We start from the raw sequence: 23,247 nt of genomic DNA, 5'->3' as shown, positions 1-23,247 counted from the left end.
TGTATCAGGAAATACTGGTTCAAGGAAAACGCAAAATATCATCAGCCTTATCCTTTAAGTGGGTAGGGAATGAATGCAGCTGAATGCATTGTCCTCATAAGTGACAAAAACTAGTGTGTGTGTGTGTGTGTGTAGGGTGATGGTGTTGGGGGGGAGGACAGTCACATGCACAACAGAATGTCAAGGAATAACTCTCCCCTGTCTCTCTCTCTCTCTCTTCCTCTTGACTCCCTCCATCCTCTTCCAGCATGCCGCTCTCCTCTCTCTCTCTCTCTCCCTCTGCCGCTCGTTTTCATCTCAACTTGAACTATTCGTGCATTTAATTTTTAATGATATGCGTAGGGCTCACCATGCCCCTCTCTCTCCCTCTCTCTCTCTCTCTCTCTCTCCCTCTCTTTGTTGTCCCTACCTCCTCTTCCTCTTTCCCTCTCTCTCTCTCTTTCTCTCGCTCTCTTTGTTGCCCCCCCCCCTCCTCTTCCTCTCTCCCTCTCTCTCCCTCTAGTTTCTGGTCCTCTCTCATCTCCACCTGTTAGTTAGTCTCCCTCTCCTCTCCGCGCTGGAATCCCCTCTTTTTTTATGAGGAGTTTCACACTTGCACTATCAGTGAGGTAGGTCAACATTTTTTATTCTGTGATTCTGAAATGCAGTGGGAAACATTTTGTGATCCATATGTATTTTCCCTCCTCATTTCTCTGCATGACATACAACCTATGTTTCACTCTGTTTTTTTTTTTAAACTGTCTTCTTTCCTTCCCTCACATCCCATGATTGTATCTTCACTTCTCTTGTCTGTTTGGTTCATATATGCATTCTTCTTTGTTAACTGCACAAGAGAAACAAAAACTAATGCAGCAAAAAAAAACCAGACTGAGAGACGGGAACATTTTTTCTGCACCATTCACACACCACAGGCAGGTGCAACATGTGGCAGTCTGTTTTTGTGTCTTTTTACCAGCTCCTTCACTTTTCCTTCACACCTTCCAACACACGAGACTGTCGCTCACGCACGTTGAAGTTTACTCATCCCTTGCTGCCTGAAAATAACTTGCCTCTAATTGACAAGTGCTCACTGTCACTGTGGTTAGCTATAAATGATGAGCTGACTGTCAAGCTCTAATGAGTAGCTACAGTATGCGGCACTGTACCATACCATCTGCCTGTCAGGCAGCAGCTAGTTATTTAAAGGTGAACTGAGCCCGCCGCAGGGGCCCATTGTATGTAGGACACAAGAGAAGAAGAAGAAGAAGAAGAAAACCAGTCTAGCGATAGGGAGAGAGAGAGAGAGACATCCTCCCATACCTACAGGTGGAGTAACGACGTATGAGAAAGACTGATGGAGAGATAAAGACAGAGATAAACAGGGGAAAAGAAGATAACAGGTGGATTATTAAGGTGATGGTAGAGGAGGGCGATTGAGGGAGAGAGAGCGTCCATGCTGTGATGTGACTCTAATTTAAAGTGAAGGAGCTGAAAGAGGAGGAGGGGGTTTGCATGTTGCACAAAGATATTCCTGACTGCTGGCTTCTGGCTGCTTCATTCTGCCCTCTCCAAGCTGGAAACATATGTAACCTCACAAATATATGTACAAGGGGGCTGTGCAGGATGTACTGTACTGTATGTGGTTGCATAACTAACAGCCACAGGACAATTGAGTGTAGAGGCTGTAGACAAGACGGGCCATCATCTTGTAGCTTATAGGAATTATGTAAAGTTGTTCAGTATTGTTCTCCAAGGCTATGGTCATGGATGTAAAAATCTGTGATGTGCAAGGAGAAATCTGTACCTTATTTGTTTGAGTGTGCACTGCCATTGCCACACTCCTCAGCAACTAGATGATGATGAAAAGAAAAGATGAGAGAGAGATTCCAGCTGGCAGCATGAGAGCGATCAATCATGATCTCTCTGTGAGATTCTGCTTCCCCGCGAGCTGCGAGCCACCAGGCCTCCCTGCTGTATGTGTGTGGCTGCTGCCGCTGCTGCCGCTGCTGTTGGTGCTGCCGCCGCTGGTGATGGTGATGGTGATGGTGCTGCTCCAGCTTACGGCCACATCTGCCAGGAATGGGAGGCGACTGACTGCGCACATTATATCAACAGACACTCACTCACAAGCCTGCAACTGCTGCATGTGTGTGTGTGTGTAGACAGATGAATTAATTATCTGACAGAACGGTATCTGCATGCGTGCATGGGTGAATTGACATATTTGTTTGCGTGAGCTTTGAGGGATTATGTATTATGTATTATTCATGGGAACAATTATTATTATCTGCTCATCTGAGTTAATTGATCTTTTAATCAATGCTGGCCAAAATCATCATCATCACAGGGTTTCATTAACTTGTTTTTCACCTTCTGTTTAATGTCTTGCAATGCACTTAATTTAAGATTATTTCTTTTTTATTGTTATGCCAGACTGATTTACAGCACAGTCGCTGTGATAAACATTCTTCCTCTCTATATATTCATCCACCTCAGATTTGAAAAACAAGGATCAAGAACAAGGTGTTTTATGCTGAGGTACAGGAGTCCAAGGTTACCTCTGTGTTATTTAACTGAGCAATGATGAACTCTGACTAGTTGGTCAGCACTTCAAAACTCGCTAATTTTGCTATTGCAGTCCTTAATGGCACCAAAATGGCTGCTGCTAAATTTCAAAAGGCAAGATGTCCTGCATATTCCATTCCAGAGCCAGTGGTCTGTCATAGTCCTTTTCAGTCAAATGAGTTGAGAAAGTTTACGGGCTGGCATGCTGCACCGCTTTTCGGAAGTTTGTTTCATCTCCAGCCAAGGAAAAGCTGGATGAGCTGTGATGTGTTTCACCCACTGTTGTGCTCACAGCAGAGAGACTCGCCCATACATGACAAATGACCTGCGCTGCCTGTAATTCTCCTGAAGGTCAACAGTCAGCGGCGACAGTTTCAGAGGAAGGGCATCATTGGTCATATTGACTTTATCCTGATGACTGGAGGGTCTGAAATGAACTTGTTTACAGGTTTGACCCCACAAACACAAGTCAGAGGGATAATTAGTTTTAATGTCTCATATATATCAGGTCATCTGAGGAGCAGGTGAACTGAAACCAGCATTTCTGCACTAAAGTAATAGTTTAACATTCTGAGAACACTTGACAAATATGCTTGTTGTTGACTAATGGAATGCAAACAAAATCCATCCAACAACACCTAATCTTTTTATCCAACGCTCAGAGGGAAAGTCAGTAAGCATATGTTGAGCTATTTCAATTATATGGATGCAGGTTTGAGATAATCCAGTCCACTGATGACTGAATAAGGATTGTAAATTAATACTTATTCCTGATTTTCCGCTTACTTCTGTTCATGGGGATTCATTTCAGGGCATTCAGTCACCAGTCAATACAGCCACTATTCCTACTACTTTTTTATTTGGATCTCCCCCCTCTGAGTGCTGAGATTTTCTTCATTTTGATATCTCTAAACTTCACAGATGTTCAACTTGCAGACAACACAGGGGAAGTGCAAATATTCACAGTGCAAATATTCACTTCTCAGTTTCAATCGATTAATGCAGTGAGAGCAGAAGGGGGGGATCTGTTCAGTATTGAGGACAGAACGCCCCCTCAAGGCCTGCTGTCTTTAGAAAACAAAAGCTGTGAGATATTTGTAATCCACCCCCCTCTTTTTTTATTTCGGGAAGAGAGCAGACACATCAGCCTTGTGGTCAACTCTACTCCCTGCTACCACAACTTTATATAATCATCAGGACTCTTCTCTGTATCCGACTGTACTGAAAAGCATTACAACCTGTAAAGACTTTATTCCATTAATTATCTGTCTGTCAATGGAGGATTGTTAAGCACTTTAGATAACATGCGCGACTCCGCAGCTCACACACTGCAATTTCATCAAGGATGATTAGGACTCAGGGGAGACCCATATTGTCCATTATCCTTTATCCTCCCTGATAGGCTTGAGTTTATTCAGATATATTCAATTGAAATGCAAATTTATGCCCATCCTCTGCTGTATTTTGTCATCCTATGAGTAATGTTTTTCTTTCAAAGAGTTCTAATTATACTGAAGGAGGTTTCAGTGTTTCAGATTGAGATAAATGCTTCCTATTACAAGTTCTTCTTTTTGACTATATGGCAAATGAGAAGCTTTGATTAAGTGTGATGATATCCAGATACAGGAAAAGATCTTATTGATCATTAACTTTCTTACTAAGCTCACCTGGCTTCGCCTGCAGTAGCAGAGGTGAAATTGAGCTCATGTGTAGTTCAGTGTCTTTCGTTCTTGCTTTGGATGAGTACATTCCCTCATTTCAAGTGCTGTATTAATTAAAAGTGATTTGATTTGAGTTTAAGCCCTTCCTCCCTCTATCATTGTCTCTTTCCCTGTAGCCCTATGACTGTGCGAAAAGGAAAAAGTTTAGCCATCTCCATCCAGGAGCACATGGCCATCGATGTATGCCCGGGCCCCATCCGCCCCATTCGTCAAATCTCAGCCTACTTCCCTCGCCTATCGCCCACTTCTTCCTTCTCTGAGCCGCTCTCGCCCAACCAGGTGGCAGCTCCCACCGCGCTCAGCCCCGGTAGTGCAGGTCAAGGTGGAGGGGCTGTCGGTGGGGGAGGAGGCGGAGGAGGGAGCAGCAGTCTGTTGTCACCACTGTTACCAGGGGCGGCAGGCGGAGGGGGCTCACTGTCAACCATGAGCAGCATGGACACCTCCATTGAGATCGACAGCTGTGACAGCGACGATAACAGTGAGTCACCTGAAAGTAATGACTTGGTTTCGCTTTTTGAGTCACAGAATTAAAAATTAACTCACACGGATGTAGATTTGGGAGAAAAATTTTTCCCTCCTGTCAAGCTCTCCCTTCTCACATAATACATAATGCAATTTACAATTTTTAGCAATTTTTGAAACAATGGGTCTTTGAAGAATATAAAAGCAGGCTTCTCATTTTTAGCTGATGATCATTGACTTTGCTGGCTGAAATGACAACTAACATCAGCTGCTAGCTGTCAAAGCTAATGCTAATGCTAAAACTTAATGAGTTAGTTCATAGCTCACTACCCAGCTAAGCACAGAGATCAAAATTAACATTCTATCAAGACAATGCTAGAAATTTATTCCTGAGAGTTAATTTCTTCCTGTCATTCTCTATAAAAATTCATCAGGTGAAGAATAATTACCAAAGTGACACATTTTAATTTTTAATTTTTAATTTAATTTTTAATTTAATTTTTAATTTAATTTTTAATTTTTTTTTTTTATTTTAATTTTCCATCAACTACTTTCCAGCCTCCTTGGGGACGTTAGAGTTTGACCTTCTGTATGAGAGAGCCACCAGCTCCTTACGCTGCACAGTCCTGAGAGCAAAGGTAAATAAAGTACTCTGAAATCTCCTGGAGTCAACACAGGTCATTGTTGCTTAAAAAAAAAAATTATAAGAAAAAGAAAAAAGTTTTCATTTACATTTGTATCCATCATACTCATTGGTTCAACCATTGACACAAGAAGCTGTAAAAGAAACATCATGACTCTAGGGATGGCAGTGTCTGTCGGTTGGTTGGTTGGTCCATGACTTCAGTCCAGACTGATATTGATAACTCAGCAAATATTGGATTGCCTTGAAAGTTTGTGCGAATATTGGTGGACGAGTCGGAGAATAAATCTTATGACTCTAAGGCCACCATGAGATTGAAATGTCTTAACAGATGTACTTTGTGTTAAAATTGTGAACATGTCATATGGCAGCATTATACCTGCTGAATGATGGAATATGTTCATGTTGTTCAGCATTTAGCAGTTCCTTTTTACCTCAAAACTTAAATAGCTGCTAAATATTTGAAAACATTTGTCACACTAATTCAAAATAAACTGCACTGTAGTCATGGGTCAAAGAAACCTGTGCAGGAATTGAGGTAACAGCATGAAAATACAGACTGTTCATTTCACAGGCAAACTTTAAAAGTTAATTAAACCTCAGTCTGAAGGTACGTCTCTGCAGATTAACGATTGCTGCCGCAGAAACACAGCTGAACAGCTTTTTGTTTCACCAATTTGAGAAAAAAAAATTAAAGTTCTGAAGGTACACAACCTCAAGGTAAAAGTATTACATTATATTTGTGTGTAGTAGAGGATTTCAGTTGTCATCATTAATTTATTTTAAAGGATGAACAGTATGGACCCTGCACTAGCTGGCCCACTGGTCGCCTGAAAATATCTGTCAATTTAAAAGCCTCCCCACTTCCTCTTTACCCCTGTGATTTAGGTTCAATTAATAAATGAACCTCTCATCTCTCAGCCTGACAATCATTTAAGAATTCATTACTGGTGTTCGCACTTTGAACAATGTTCTCCACCAATTATTTTATAACCCCTTCCTGTATCTTCTCTCTCTGTCTCTATTAGGGTCTGAAGCCGATGGATTTTAATGGCTTGGCTGATCCCTATGTCAAGCTGCACCTGCTGCCAGGAGCCTGCAAGGTCTGGTTTTGTTATCAAAGCATGGTTGTGTCCCTGGATTTTTCTACAGCTGTAAACAAAAAAGACCTTCAGTAACCTGGTACCCAGGATTTTTGAATGCATATTTAATTCCAGCAGAATTGCAGACCAGTAAATCTGCTCTAAAACAAAATGACCTTCTGCCCATTAAGAAACTGTTTTCCTGTTGAGGTTGTTTGCTGTTTGCAGCTCTGAGAAAAAAAGCTTTGACTTAAGTTATTATTTTCCTCTCCTCTCCGCTTTGATGCACAGGCTAATAAACTGAAAACAAAGACTGTTCGCAACACACTGAACCCCGTGTGGAATGAGACGCTCACCTACTGTGGAATCACAGAGGAAGACATGTACCGCAAAACACTCCGGTAAATGTTTGCTGTAGAGGCTTTCTTGCTATTTCTGTCTCCTTCGCTTCCTGCCTCTCTGTTCTGTCTGGCCCATCAGAAAGCCAGCTCTTGCTTACAAAGGATTTCTTATCACTTATCTCAATCAGTCTTTTGCTTTCAGTTTATAGGCCTTTATCCTTTCTGTTTCACCGTGTTCCGCTCTCTTTCTATCTGTACTAATCCTCTGATCCTCCTCTGTCACCTCACCTTCCTTCCTCCCTGTCCTCACATCTCTCCTGTCCACTAGGATTGGAAACGATCTCCCCCTCACTCCTTCTAAACCATCCCTCTCTTTTTGTCTTTCTTTCCATGTCTCTCCCCTCCTTTCTCTCTGTTCAAGTTGCAGTGACAGATTGAGGTCAGACTAAGCACTGCGGGGTTTTTAATTTCATTGACCCCCCTCTAGAGGTGACGAAAGCTGCGAAGTGTCTCTGCCTGTGACCAAAACTTCGCCACAGCACATGTAGGAGTGGGATTTAAATAGGATCGACGGTTGATCTCTCGGGGGAAATTAGAGAAACTGGCCCTACAACCGGCCTCTGACACTGTGTTAATTCAGCAGAACCATTTGAAGACAAGGGGACAGGAACTTTGACCTACTGCAGTGTGTAAACATGTTCATGTCGTTTCAAACTGTGTACAGTTATTTTATGCAGACACTCAATTTAATCACTATTTTCCATTCACGTTAATCTCGAATATGTTGTAATAGATATTATGAAAGTTAGGAAAAATTTTAAAGGATAAATCCAGCATAACCAGTTTAATACATTTCATAAACAGTTACTCCAGACATTTTGAGTCCGTTTTCTTGTCCTGTAGTGCATTTTTCTTAACACAGAGGAATGGTAAAATGCTATAATGCTTCCAGTGCATCTAAAAGATTTAACAGAACAAACATGTCACCTATCTAAAATATCAACATTTTATTTGAATTAAGTGAATTTCTTCCCAGGCTTCCAGTTCGTTACTGCCTGTCAACATTTTGAAAAAAGAAAGAAATCCATCACAGGAAAGGGAGGATTTCTCTGACCAGAACACCACCAAGATTGCAACCACAGGCTATTCCACTTTGTGAAAAAGGGCAGAACTACTCTATTTTCTGGAGAAACTGCAGCTCTTTTGTAGTCTTTGCTTCAAACCAGTTTCTCCAAACTTCAAACCAGTAGCTGAAGGTAACAAAATACAATGTAGTCCCTGACAGATCAGTACAATTTCATAAAATACAATTCATACCTGCAGTTGTGTTTATATTATGATAACAGGAAGTCATGATTTACAGTCCTTTTTAAATGTATTTTCATTAAGTGCACATCAGTCTGTAGGTTATTGGCCAACTAGCTTTTGTATTTTCTATGGAAGTTAATTCCATAGAAAAGACAAACAACAAACAAAAACAAACAAAATACATTTAAAAAAGTTGTGAATCATACAAATAAAAACACTTACATCATCACATAATCATGAATGTCAATATGTTGTCTTTTTTCCTCATTTTGTGAGTCAAAACTATGAGATAATATGAAAAAAATTATAACTGGTCAACAGTGAGTAATTTATCTATCTATAATTTCATTATTTTGAGTTAGACTAAATTTCGACCTACCGTGTGTATTTTGATTTTCATCATGGGCACTGTTTTTGGCATAAATGAGCTTCCTGTAAAAAAAAAACAAAAAAAACAACAGAAAAATTCACTGTTCAATATGTCACGCTGCTTTATTGACATTATGAATCATTTCTGATGTGGGAAATGTGAGCTCTCACACTGACAGCAAAATGTGTATATTATCATATACTTAAGTCCATCCCACGTGATGATGACTCTACGCTTCACACTTGACTCTTTGACCTATTGTGTGCTCACTCACCACTCCATCCTGGAGCCCTTTTGAGCTGCCCTTTACTCAGCCATGTATCAGACCATCTTTCACATCTCACCTCTGACTTCATTTGTCTTTATACTCCTCTTCTGCTGTCTTTTTTTTGGGCTCCTATTTTCTATTCTTTCATTCCCATTTTTCATATTCCTATTTCCTATTATCCAAGAAGGGTTCCTTTTGGATAATAAGCTACTGGATGAGAAATTACCTCTGGGGAATTCCACCAAATATCTGATGTCCCCAGGCAACTCGCTCTTTGCACCGTCTACATTTCTGCAATACCTGAGCTTATTACGGTTATGAATTTAGTTCGAGGTCGAATGAAAGAGGAGGCTAAGAGGTAGCATGTCCATATCTGGACCTCTGACAAATTGGATTCTTTTTTATTATATCTGCATTTAGTTTTGTGTTGTTGCATATCTTTGCAGTCACATTTCCATAAAGCACAGAAAAAGTGACACTGGATTTCAGTTAGTCTGTAGCATCTTGATTCTTCACTTCTGCTTATGGACATGCACATTTGTATGCATTAATGATTCCTCTCTCTCTCACACACACACAAATTTAAATAAATTTTTACATTTTTATCTTTCCCTCTCACCCACGTCACTCCATCTCTCGCTCTGTGGCTTTTAAATTCACATGTGCAGCCTCCCTCCATCTCCATCACTCCTCTCTGCTGCTCCCACCCACTTATGCATTTCAGCTGATGGCAGGTGTAAAAGTTTGCCAGCACCATAAATATGGATTGACTTAACCTTGCATGATGCACTTTCACACTATCTACATACTCCGGGGAGGGAAAATGGTAATTACCTTTACAATATGTGTATACAGATGCTAGATTTATTCATAGGTGATATTTCTTGCTGTGTGCTCTTTAATTCACGTCAGGTTTATGTCAACAACTTCTTTCACTCATTATAATGTTGCCACAAACTTTATGAATACTTAAATGAAATATGTGAAGTTTTCTGACTACTGTCGTCCCTCATGCACTTACAAAATCGTTCCTACTTAAAATTTTCTAACTCCGTCTCAGCGTCATTAATCAGCATCTCTTATTCATCTTTGTCTATTGAGTTTTCTCATTTTTACCTTCTTCCCCCTCCCTCTCCTGTCTCTCGTTCCCAGGGTGTCTGTGTGTGACGAAGACAAGCTGACACATAATGAGTTCATCGGGGAGTCGCGGGTGGCCCTGCGCCGCGTGAAGCCTGACCAGACCAAACACTTTAACATCTGTCTGGAGCATCCACCTCCTGTGAGAAGAAAGGGGTTGGGGGTTGAATGAATAAAAGGGAGAACAGGAAAGAAAGATTCAAAGGATAGAAAGAGGAAAATCAATGTGTAAATGCAGAGAGATAAATGACTGGAGGGTACAGCAATATTCAATATATTATGACTTCCTGTCTGACTCACATCTTTGAAACAAGAAAATAGATGTTGGTCAAAAAGACAGATGGAGGGGAGAATGAGGTGAAGAAGGAAAGGGAGGAAACGTGCCAACAGGCAGGCATTAAAACATTGATATTTAGAAAACGTGTCTGTACAACAGCTGAACCTAAAAAACTGTGTGACAAGTGTTGATATTTGACAACAGTGAATAAACAAGCTGATTTTTCTGAAAAGTAAACACATGATTAAAAGGATTTAGGCAGGCATTTTACATTTAAACGATACATTTTACCTTTAAAGACAACAATACTAAATGGAAATGCGCATTTCGAATAGCAGACTTCAAATGAAATTTAATATAGATAAAAGTAAATAAAAACAAATACAACACAAAATGTAACTGGAATAGTTCAGGAAACACTTCTGGCAGAGAACTAAATCTCCCAAATTGTAAAAACCATTCCTTTAAAAATGAAATTAATAGTATTTTCCAACATGACACCATTTATAAAGAGCTTATAAGTTGTAACCGAGTTGGTTGATAATACTAATTTACTAAAGCCTTACCAATCCTGTCTCCTAGAAATTATGTTAATATACAATTAATATGCAACACAAGGGAAACATAAATTCCTGCCTGGATTATGTTAAAAATAACGTTTGTTTGACTGAATGTTTGGGGTGGACGTTGTCACAAAAGGTATGGCATCATCGCTGACGCAGGGAGAGCTGAACCCCAATGCAGAGTCAAAAAGGCTGAGATGCGAGGCAGAGGTCCGAACAACAGTCTTTCTTAATTAAAGCAGAACTCAAAAAAGCACACACTTACTGTGGCATGGGATCAATGAAAAATAAACTGTGGCAAAGTTCACGGCGTAGCATGGCAAGGTGAGACAAAAGATATCCTGGCATGGATTCATGGAAACAAACAAAACCTGACAAGGTAGACAATGCAACACTCTGACACAGGTGACTGGGAGGACAAGGACTAAATAGGCAAGACAATGAGACACAGGTGACACACATTAAGAGGGACAAAGCAATCAGGATAACCAAAAGCAAAGCTACATGAAAACAGGACACAAAGGGAAGTAACGCTTTCAAAATAAAACAGGACATGACAAAAACCTTGAACATAACACATGGAAACACAAGACACACATGAAACATGACACATGGACTCAAAACCAAAAGACAGGGAACCAGGACGTGACAGAACCCTTGAACATAAAACACGGAAACACAAGAAACATGACACATGGACTCAAAAACAAAATTATGTTATATAATTATAATTATGTTTCTCTTGTAAACGTATTTACTGTTTAAAAGTTAGTTGCATATAAACATAATTTCTAGGAGACAGGTCAGATCCTTTTTCTGGAGAGTGAGTCACCAAGTCCAATCAGTCAAATAAGTTCATTTGTTATTCTTATTAACCATTAATAGTGTTAATTAGTTGTGGTTTATAAACCCTTTATAAAGGACCTATTCTGTTACATCACATTACAAGAAACATGCGGACAATCAAATAAAGCATGCAGGCACTTGAACATAACACCCAGATGTAGTGGCTGAATATGTCATTCCTAAACCCCCCCAAACCATGAGCATTAATCTGCTGCTACACCGGCCTCCTCTCTTCTAGCACAAATTTCTGGTCAGATTTTTAAATCTGACTGCAGGGAGAGAAATTCAGCCACAAGCATTAGTGAGTTCAGCCACTGCTGTTGAGCGATAATTCCTGGCTCACAGTTGGTGTTCAGGTTCATCCAAATGGTGTGGGATGGAGCTGAGGTCAGGGCTCTGCACAAAACAGAGATTCTCCACGCCATATGGGAAAAACACGCCTTAACAGGGCAGAGTTTTCTGCAAACTGTTGCAACAAAATTTTATTACATTGTAGTATAACATCCCACTGTATCATTTGTTTAAGGTTAAGGATTTCTCTTCAGTTTAACTAAGGTTAGCTACCAGCCCCAGACCAAAGCTACAAAAAAAAACCAAAAAAAAAAAAACGATAGTGCTGTCGGGGTTGTCCTACTGACATAACTGAGACGATTCTTGCTCGAGAAGAAGTATTAGGTAAACGGAGGACGTCTACTCTTATATGACATCTATTCTTATAGGGCACAAATAGCTTTTTGTGCCGGCTAAATGTCAGCTGGGTCACGCATGGGAAAAGGCTACGCAAAGACTGGGAGAATAAAGGGAGAAGAGAGGGGAGGCATCAATAGACAGAGAAAGCAAGTGGGTGAGATGAGAAACAAATGGATTAAAAAATAAAAGTGGTGGAGAGCGGTGTGTGTGCATGTGTATATGTGTGTATGGGAGTGGGGGCAGCATGTGTGTGAAAAGGCGCTAAGGGGGCTGGGTTTTTGTTCTTTATGAGTTGGAAAGGGCTTTTGGTATTAGATTGGCCCTCTGAGGTTGGTGGCCACTGTGCGATCAAACACTAAAGCCCCTCTGTCATCCTGCGAAGCAGACGCTGTGTCAGGCCTGTCATTTTCAAAGTGGTTTCACCCTCAGCTCGATACATCCGTCCCTCTCTCTTCATCTTTTGGACCTCTAACCTGCTTCTACAGCCTGTCTGTCATATTCCCCCACTCTTTTTTAAATCTCTTTGTCTTCTCTGTTGCCATCTCTGCCTCTAGCTGCCTTCACCGACTGCGATGAGCACAGCCCTAAGAGGAATCTCCTGCTACCTGAGAGAGGTGACCACATGACTCTTCTGTCTCAGGCAAAATGACTATGCTACTGTCGGTCTGTCTGTCCTTAAAGTTTGGTCAGTTTAGCCAGTATGAGACTACACTAATGATATTCTAAAAGTATGTGAATAAAGCAGTTATCATTGAAAGGGTTGCCATTAGTTTTCATGATAGGGCCTGTTTATTCTTGTCAAAACAAACTGTCAGTCTTCATAATTTTTCCTGTAAGATTCTTCAGAGCAACAGGTTTTACTGTTTAAATCTGAGTAAGTGCTGAAACAGAATTATTAAGTCAATTAGTAAAGTTAAACAACAGGGCTTTCAATAATTGATTAACCTCTCAAATTTGTCAAACAGACATGCCAAACTCCATTTTGTCAGTAGGCTACTTTTTAGTGTTATCTGACATCTTATAAACTAAATAATTATGAATATTAACTCACAAATTAATTGACAGTTGATTATCACCTCTTGTTTGAGTTATATGTTTAATTTTACCAAAAACTGAAAGCAAACTATTTTCCAAACCTTTCAAACTTACTTTTCCACTGTCCCAGGCATCAATTAGTTTCATTCATTTTCATAAGACATGGAAATCAATTAGCGGACCCACTTGAGACATGCCACCATTAGTTTGTTGTTGTGAGGTAATTAAGTGCAGAACATTTCGAATCAATACGCAGTCAAGCTGGATAATTGAGTTTGATTTTTGTATTATATGGAAATGAGTGAAAACCGATAGCCATCATAAAAAGGGACAAATACATGCTACACTTTTATACATTTACATGTAAGTACATTTTTTACATTTTTTGAATGGCAGCCACAGTCGCAAAAATTGACAATTACAAGACAAGTATAAAAAGCAGTAGCCCACAAACTTAGTTTAACTGAATGATCTTCTCAACTCTAATGTATCCTTGTTCGAATTTCTGCCTTAATGCTACTGCCCCATGTTTCACTTACCTAATCTATAGCCATTAGTATTCTTCATGCTGTATATTTTTCTTTTTCTTTTTTTGCATATGTATGAGTAATAGCTTAAATGATGATCATAGTTATTTTTTTCCCTTTCTTTTTGTTTTGTTTATTCATTGGCCATGCTACTTATTATACCAGACCGAGTGCGCTGAATTGAACATGGCTGTTTTTTATTAGTGGAATGAATGATTTCAGCAGTAAATTTATAAGAGGGAGAATGATGTATTTTTCCCAAAACTGGTCAAATCTTTTAAATAACAATCCAGTCTCAGAGCTGTTGTCAGAGTTGCATTCACACCAAAAGGCAGGTGTAATCCTTGAACTCCATTAATTTAACTGGAGTAAATTGCTGCCTTTGTGTTTCTCACCATAGCCAAGGTTGTATAATGTGTCTGCTGATCATCTTGCCAGTTCTCTGGCCTTGCAAACCCACCCACAAATTTATCTCTCTCACATTCGTCTGTCACTGTGTGTGTCTGGCTCCACACTGATGCCTGTTTATTTCCACCTCCCTAATGAGTTACTTTATATCGATCTGTGAAGGTCTGAGCTGTTTCATTACCAGATACCCGGTGCAAATTATTCCCATTTAGTGCGAGTTTTAAAGTCTCCCATTCAGTCACAGCAGATGCTGGACTGCCTGGTTGCTGTAATGGTGATTCTCAAAGAAAAATACAGACAAAGAGAGGAGAAAATTAGGGAAGAGAGAATTAGGAAAAAGAAAATGGGCAAGCTGTTGAGATAATTAGGGAAAGGGAGGGAGGGGGGTGGAACGTGTAGGAGTGTCGGGTGGGTGGCATATTGATCGCCCTGGCTGTGTCCAACTCACGCCTGGAGATAAGACTTAATGAGAGATGGATAGATATAAAGGAGAGGAGAGACACCTGGTAAAAATACAGTGAAGGAGTGAAGGAACCCATTTCATATTAAAATTACATTAGAGCCAATAACACCAAGATTTTTCCATATTCAGTGGTGTAACGTCAGACATAACTTGAAAAAGATGCACCTGCAGTGATGAAAGTCCTGAAATAGCAAATGTGCGTCTTCACTATAAATAACATACATGTATTGGTGCTGTCGGCCATGAGGGTGAGTCACGGCCCTGTGAGAACATCGTCTTCTCCCGTCTTCACCCTCTGTTGCTGCTTCCTCGCTTTCTTTCATCTGTCACTTTGAATCTACTCTGCTGTTCCGCTTGTTGTCAGATGCTTTGGTAACATTTTGATGTTGTCCATGGAAAATAGTCAAGCCCGGAGTGACAAAGTGTATTAATATGACTTTAAGGTTAGTCTAAGACAGGTCCTTGCCATCGGACCGACTGCATCCCTGTTTATTACAATGTCAGTGTTTGTTGGGTTTGTTTGAGCATACGGGCTCAGATGTTCGATGAAAGTCAATGAACTATGTGTCTGCTTATGAGTAAAAAATAGAGATAGGAATGAGAGCAAGACCCTGTTGAATACATAAACAATAAAAGTCTCCCTTCCTGAGTTAAATGCACTTTTTGAAGCCACAGCCATACTTGGTCTGGTAGGAGCACAAAACATTACTGCTTGCTGGTTGACACTCCTTTACTGTTTACAGTCATGCTTCTCAGTCAGAGGGGGCCCAGACGGTGCAGTTGTCTGCAGTATAGGGTGTTATGTGTTGTAACCATATATGCCAAGCAGACAGGAGAAAAGATTGTAGCCAGTGCATTGCATTAACTTGGTAAGCTTGCAGTTAGTAACAAAAGTTAACGCTGAGATTGCAGTTTGATTTTAGATGTCAGATTTGTTGAAGTTGTTTGTTGAGTTACTCTGTGTTTCACTTGTGTCATTTGTGGCTACTGTTAACCATAAGCGACATATGCCTGCTTTGATTTCTGCTGTGCTGCTGCAGGTCGATCTGCTCCGTTTTATTTTCGCTGCAGCTTTAAACCAGGATCAATTGATTTTTATGGCTTCAGTGAACACAGCATTGACATATCGTAACTTTATTAAATTGACACGGTGAGCGTGTTAGCAAGCAGCTGCGGCTCATTCACACATCGAACAGAAGCAGAGCAGCATGAGCATTAATGTGAAGTTGTGTATTAGTCCATAACACTCACCCTCCCTTTGACCCTTTTGCTCTTGATCGACCTCTGATGGCTGCCAAATGCTCCACTAGGTTGAGCAGCTAGTGGCCGACTTTGTTTGTCTGTTGTTTGCTGCTGAGTAGAGTGTAGAGTTTGTTTTTATTATTTGTTTGCTTTTTACTGTAAGCTATTTAATTCATGGGTAATACAAAAATGTCAATTAACTTGAATATTATTGCTCTTTCATCTTCGACATTTGAGTCCTACTTTTAGCCCCGAACCTCAAATCAATTTTAGAAATGCAGCTTGTAAACTTTTCTCCTGATTTTTCTTCCTTGTTTTAATCTCTTGTATCCCCTCTCAGTGGGAGACTGAGCAGCAGAGAAGTCTTGAGGAGAGAGGTCGTTTGCTGCTCTGCCTGCAGTTCCTCCCCCCGTCCAGTGATGGCGACGTGAAGGGAGAGGCCAAGGAAAGGGCTCGTGGCGGGCTGTGCGTGGGCGTCAAACGCTGTGCCCACCTGGCAGCCATGGATGTCAACGGCTACTCAGATCCCTATGTTAAAACGTAAAACACTAACTGAATGCCACTGTGTGTTTAATTAAATGAAAGAGAACAATGTAAAGATCTAAAAACAAATAATTTTAGGCTTCTTTACTACCATATATTAGACACATACTAAATAATTAATACATAACTTAGATTTATTGAGTGATATTTTATGACCCCCGTTTCAGCAACGACTGACCTATCCATCTCACTCTAAACTCTAATACCTGTGCTCTGTCTTAACTGGCCGTTGGCTTATATTGACCCCATGAATCACTTTTGTCGCTACACATGAGTGATGAATGTCTTTCGTGGAAATGGTGACAAATAAGGGCAGCTTCCACACATGTGGAAGCCACTGCGAAATATATCACTCATTCATCAAGATAATGATAACAATGTGTATGTGTATTGACAGCCTTCAGAATGGACTGAAAGGCAGTGACATGATCTAATGTTATGGGCGTACAGTACACACAGAGGAGACAGTCGGATGCCATTGTTAGTGTCATGGAGGTCCTCTGGAGTTTCATTACTCACTGATGAAAGGAAAGCAATACTGTGTGTGTCACAGCCTGTGTGTTTGTGTGTGTGCTAGCGAGGGCAGGAAGGTCCCTGGGTTGAATGATGCACCCTGACAGAAACTGGACAAACGAGCTTTAAAATCCTCTCCTCTCCACTCAGGGCTCTCCTGAGTGCTGGCTTTGAGGTTGCTTGTGGAATGCGTAAATCACTAAACAACCTTCTGTCACACTCACATTCATGCACACTAATCTCCCTTCCCCTTTTCCCGTCATGCATTGAACTCGTGTTTTTTTCCCTCCTTCTTTACACCCACTGAACCTACGCATACATCCCTCACACGTCCTCACTAATACATCACGCACCTTGTTTCATTTCAGATGCATGCTTGCGTCTTTGCCCTTTGGCGGGAGCATCTTCCCGGATGCTTTGTTGTGTCTGAGAGCGTGTGGGAACATACGCTCTCTGAGCTGTGGGTGGTGGGTGGAAAGCAAATGTGAACAGAGATTTTGCCACACTCCTTCCAGCTGGCTTAAAAATATCCTGAGAATTAGATGACACCCAGAGTAGGGTACTGAGCTTTTTCAATCTGTGCTGTGCTGGTGAAGGAATTACTTATGCTTTCACATGGTTAGTTTCACAAATAATACATTAAACATTTGAGGGAATACTTCAACATTTAGGAAAATGTATTTAATCACTTTCCTGCTGAGTGTTAAATGGGAAGATGGATACTGCTGTCATATATGTGTTCAATGTGAAGCTACAGCCAACAGCTGGTTATCTTAGCTTAGCATAAAGATTGAGCTAGTCTTTCTTTATCCACAGGCCAGGCTCATTTTGTTAAATTCCGACACAGACACATCTGTTTGTCTTTATTCTATGCTAAGCCAACCGACTCTTTGCAAATGAGTGCAAATAAGCATATTTTCCCAAATGACGAACTTTTCCTGTACTAAAATATTGTTTCTGAATCGTCAGTGAAGATCTCACTTGGAAGAAGAAAAAGAGTGGTATAACACTGCCAGTAATTCCACAGGGAACAAAATGATTTTCTATGTGAATTCATCTCTAACTTTATTTGACTTGTATTTGTAGTTACTTTACCATTAGTGATTTACTACTGTATTCCTTTCAGAAGTAACAAGACCTGTGAGTGATAATGTTGTCACATTCCTCTGTCTCAGGTACCTCAAGCCCGACGTTCATAAGAAATCCAAGCACAAAACAGCGGTCATAAAAAAGACTCTCAACCCTGAGTTTAACGAGGTAGACATCCCCATACAGTATATGTTTGTGCATGTGTATAACTGTGGGGGCAAGAGGCAACGATTAAATGTTAGCTCACTTAGACTTAGCCTGTCCTCCAGAGACACATCTCTGCATGCAAAGTTTTAACCAACCTTTTGTAAGACAGCTAATTACTGTTTGCGTATTATTATCTGCTGCCTCATTAGTGAGAACTTCAGGGTTTTAGAGACGAAGAGCAACGTGTGCTATAGGTGTGATCTTCTGACCTTTGCTCTCTTCCACTCATCCTTCTCTCTCTCTTTCGGTCTCTCTTTGTTTTTCAGGAGTTCTTCTATGAAATCACCTTCTCAGAGTTAGCCACCAAGACACTGGAGGTCACAGTGTGGGACTACGACCTGGGAAAGTCCAATGACTTCATAGGTGAGCTGACGTCACAAACAGGCCGGGAGCTGTTCATTTCCTGCTGGTGCTTTTTGGGATCGCTGATCAGCACGCTGGCCAGTTTAGCAGCCTAATAATGTTGTATCCATGGCAGATGCTGCCAAAGATATTTTAAGACGTTCTCTATTATCTGCTAAAATCTGAGTGCAGCACTGTGTTTAATTTGCAGGGTTTTGGCTGCCAAAAGGGTGAAAATGAGCTTTATGCCATACTTGCTCTAAGAGTGGGAGAGAATAATTATACTTTGCCCTGGTCTTCTATTTGAATAAGTTTTTTTTGTGGCTTCTTGTTCTTTAAAATTCAAGATTTTAGTTTCTTACACTAGATAAAGGTCAAATCTGGTGTTGTTCTATAAGATGTTGATCTTTAAAAACAGGTGGCGAAAATATAGTTTCTTTTCTTCTAAAAAAAAAAGGTTCAATTATTTCCTAAAGCAGCTGGATGCTGTAGATTTTAGCAAATTTTACTCAAACAAAAGGGTTTAAAGCAGCTGCTGAGGACTGTTTTCTGCTGTGTGGTGCTGTTGTGAGTATTTCTAGCACTAGGTCGGTGTTTGTGGGATGCCTCAAAAGAAACTGCAGTGTTCATGTTCACAGTAATGACAGAACATGTCACCCAGTACAACATTTTTAATTGTTTTTGGACAACAAAGGAGCTCTGTAGCACTGAGGAATGAATTACATCAGGCGTTGGATACAAAGACAGTACCTGTCAACAGAATGAGTTCATTGTTGATTTTTGTCTTTTGTTGTTTATGTTGACAAATAGAAAAATATATATAATCACCAGGCCTGAGTGCTAATTCATCATATTTCAATCCATTAGAGAATGAAAGTATTAGTGAATGTCAACAGGAAACTGATGCCATTTTTTCCTCTTAATCTAACTATTAAACTTACTATTTGAACAAATAATCTTCTTTGAAAAAGAGTAACTGAGTCATGTTTATTGTTAGATTTTAAAGGAGCTACTTATCATCCATCACATAATCATTTTACTCTTCAACACTGTTCATCTCTGTCTGATTGTTTGAATCGTTACATGCAATTAAAATGACAGAAATTCAAGTGAAAAGTGATTATTAAATGCCTAACCATATATTAAAGTTGATTTTCTTTTTAAGCTGCAAAAGGAAAACAGCATTTTTGACTCAATATCATCTGGAGCTAAAATGGATTTCTGTGTGTAAGTAATTACACTAGGACAAAAGCCAGTAAAAAATACAATTGCTGCTAATAAATCAGTACAGCTGAAGACAAAACTACCTAATAACACAATATGGAAGACTCTCATGGACCAGAAAGGTGAAGGTTAAAGCTATAGCTACTTTTCATTGCTCTTCACTCTTTGTTGATTATCAAGTCATACTGACTTTCTTTTTCTCTGTGCCCTGGCCAGGCGGTGTGTCCTTAGGGTGTCACTCGCAGGGAGACACTCTGCAGCACTGGATAGACTGCCTGAAGAACAAGGGCAAGAAGGTGGAGCGCTGGCACACACTGACCAACGAGCTGCCTGGATCCACACTGCAGGAATGAACTGATCTTCATCTACTGTCCTGACGCTGAAGAGACTGACCTGAACTCTGATTGAGAGACGTTTCATCGCATGTTCTGGGGATTTCCTGCATGATTATGAGGGATTCATATCCTACTTACTTTGTGTCATAAATGAGACCATAATTCACAACAACATATCCAAAGGGGGGTCACATTCAGAGATCAATACTCCAATCGTGGATCTAAAATAGACTTGATGCAAATCTGGGAAACTGTCCCCACCACAAAGCTGACAGTATGAGAATTTTCATAATCATATTCATAGCAATCCATGTCCCTTTTGTGGGTTTAATGTCAGTCTCAGAGCTCCTCTGTGCTGCTGCAAACTGGTCAGATCTCAATTAACAGAAAAGAAACCCTGAAATCAGGCAAAAGAAAATATAATGAGTGAAAAAGTTAAATTATCCCTCATGTCAGGTTTGCTTGCTCTCATTACATTCGGCCTGTTATTTTCATTAACTGCTGACATTAAAACTCCTCTGTTATGACTTTCTGTCTCACAGCGCACATACCTCTCCCTTGCAATAATGTTTTGCCTAATGCTTCCTAAGATTTCCAAGTGGTCTTAATACTGTCAGATGTTTTGTACCTATTGGATTACCTGCAGACAGCACAGCTTAATAAGATAATTGGTTCTTCCATGTTGATGGTTCGTGTCAGTTACTTGCATGTTTGGTGTTGATGGAGCAAACTAAAAGACAAATATGTGCCAGGCTCTGCTGCAGAATGACATCCTCATCATTGTGTTGTTCTCAACTCTCCTGAGGTGTGTTGCTTTAATTAACTGAAGAGATTTTTATTTAAATTAAGGGTAACCTTCCTTTATTTTTATGTTGTTCTCGTTTGATGTGTCAGCTCTAATATCACTGTGTCAGTTTCTTGTTGGTGACACATCAATGGACCTATTTTTGCTTCATGGTCCCTAATTTGTATGGAAGACAAAATGTTTCATAGCAGGTTGTGTTGTGGAGAGCCTTGCATGGTCACACAGTAAATAAAGTCGTCAGCCTTTGTTGAATATCTAAATTACAAATATGAATGGTGTATAGAGCACAGTGTTGTCTGATAACTCTCTGTGACTGCTGCTTTACTATGGACTCCATTAACCAAGCTACAGGTTTTATCTGTGCTCGGTCTTGTGGTAAAAGAGGCATGCTGAAAATACAAGTGGTGTTCATATGTAAATATGTATTGTGTTTGACTTGCTTTGGATATTTGTTACATGGAACTTAAAGTGTGCATGATTGTTTTCTCTCCTTTTTTTCATAAAACATTCATATTGATTGATTGTGTGTATCCCTGAATTTCCAGTTGTTCCAAAGTGGCCTCTTTGAATCTCTAATGTTTACGTCTGGCTCAGTGGCGATCCAATAAAGCCAATACTGCCATCTAGCCTTCAGGATCTGCAATCACAGCCTCTTTTCTAACATAGGGATCCGGCAGATATGTTCGAGGAGCACAGAGGCACAGGTTAAGTAAATTAAAAAAAACACTAGCATCAGTGCTGGTTTAATATTCTCAGTTAAGGATTCTCACCAGCAAACAATTACATGGAAGCCAACAATACCTACAATTTTAATCTCTACTTAATGCTTGACATTGAAATTTAAATGCTTCTGAATTTATAGCATTAAAATCCTTTACTGTTCGAGGGGATGTGGTCTGAATTTCCCTCTGAAATTTTCAGTTGGTCAACAGGTCAAGTAGGTCCATAGGTGCATTTTCACAAATTGAGTTATTGTGGAGGTCAGATACAAAATTCAAATGTCCAAAATACAAAAATACAAGAAAAAATCTATTTATCTATCTATCTATTTGCTTGTTCCATTTGACAGAAGGTCAAAGGTCAGCAGCAGGACATCAGGATATTCTGGCAGAGCATCATGCTGTGAGGCTGACTGCGAACTGACTGAGTGTCTGAGTCAGAAGCAGAAGTCAGAAGTCATAGATGTGGAGACACTCTGTCCACATTTTAAATAGGAGAGAAATGCATGCAGTCCTTTGCAGTTTCTGATTATTGTGCATTTTCTCATGTATCCAGAATGGGAAAGAAGCTCTTTGTGAAATCAGAGAAGACTTCTGCTGTTTCATCTCAGTCACTGTTTGTTTCTCTCCTTGTGCTTTTGGGCACACTCACAAACACCATAGTCATGTCTGTCCTCTGCAGATCCTGTAACTGGACTCACACTGTCTTAATGCTGGTGATCCCCGGTACTACATATACAACTAACTGTTAACTAACTGTTAAGTCTTTTCCAAAAACAAGTAGATCTACAAAGTACTTTACTTTCATAAAATGCACTGGCGAATTGTGTAGGCTATTTCATTACTATTACACTTAAAGCTAAGAACTACAATAGGCTACAGGAATAAGAAATGATACAGTTTTTCACAAGCAACAAATCTATTCTAAAATGATATATGGTAACATGTAGTACACACACACACACACGTTCTGAGTGACCCTGTGATTGTGGTTTGTGAAGTAATTTCTAAAGCTTTTGCATAAACACAGATACAGGACATTGCAATAGTTCAGGTCCAAATATAATAAAAACACGAATGAGTCACTGCAGATTAATAAAAATACCTGAGATAACCTCCAAGCGACAATGTTTAATTAAATTCAAATGATCACCAGAAGCTTCGGTAACATCTAAAACGGGGAAGGATTTGACTTCAAAACAAGATACGGGAAACAGCACAAAGTACGGAACAAAAAAACACACTTTCTAGTTATTCCGACATCCTCTACTATAGCTGTTAAAAAAATAATAGCAGTTGCTCACTGGGGATTAATCTCAAATCCAGGGGTTTAGCCGATTTCTGTACTAACTATAAACATATATTTAAACCCAAACTGTGTCCTCTCTGCGGGGACAAGCAGAGAGAAAACAAATAATGGATAGTAATAAAAGATACTAGTAGAACAACACAGAATGTCACAGAAAAGTGAATTTCAGCACCAACCATCTGGCTGTCTGACGCTCTGAAATGGTTATGACTTAAATAAATGTTTGCAGCAAAA

At 40.0% G+C, this 23,247-nt stretch overlaps 1 protein-coding gene and 1 long non-coding RNA gene across 2 annotated transcripts; one reads left to right on the top strand and one right to left on the bottom strand.

Annotated features, from left to right (window-relative positions):
• The first annotated feature begins 520 nt into the window (after window positions 1-520).
• LOC124053143 (double C2-like domain-containing protein alpha) lies at window positions 521-21,630 on the top strand. The gene is made up of 11 exons (XM_046378112.1): window positions 521-608; window positions 4,382-4,743; window positions 5,286-5,365; window positions 6,399-6,473; window positions 6,744-6,853; window positions 9,892-10,018; window positions 12,807-12,866; window positions 16,268-16,467; window positions 18,159-18,240; window positions 18,546-18,642; window positions 20,062-21,630. The coding sequence occupies exons 1-11, from the start codon at window positions 577-579 to the stop codon at window positions 20,196-20,198; spliced, it is 1,362 nt and encodes a 453-aa protein (XP_046234068.1). The 5' UTR covers window positions 521-576; the 3' UTR covers window positions 20,199-21,630.
• LOC124053144 lies at window positions 5,221-9,874 on the bottom strand. The gene is made up of 3 exons (XR_006842108.1): window positions 9,856-9,874; window positions 8,481-8,533; window positions 5,221-5,353 (listed from the first exon to the last, which is right to left on the bottom strand). It is a non-coding gene; the product is annotated as an uncharacterized LOC124053144 (long non-coding RNA).
• Window positions 21,631-23,247: the final 1,617 nt, after the last annotated feature.

The sequence above is a fragment of the Scatophagus argus genome, chromosome 21 (genome assembly GCF_020382885.2).
Source record: "Scatophagus argus isolate fScaArg1 chromosome 21, fScaArg1.pri, whole genome shotgun sequence".
Lineage (NCBI taxonomy): Eukaryota > Metazoa > Chordata > Actinopteri > Scatophagidae > Scatophagus > Scatophagus argus.
Note: the sequence above shows the minus strand (reverse complement) of the source record. Positions and strands in the feature narration are given on the sequence as shown.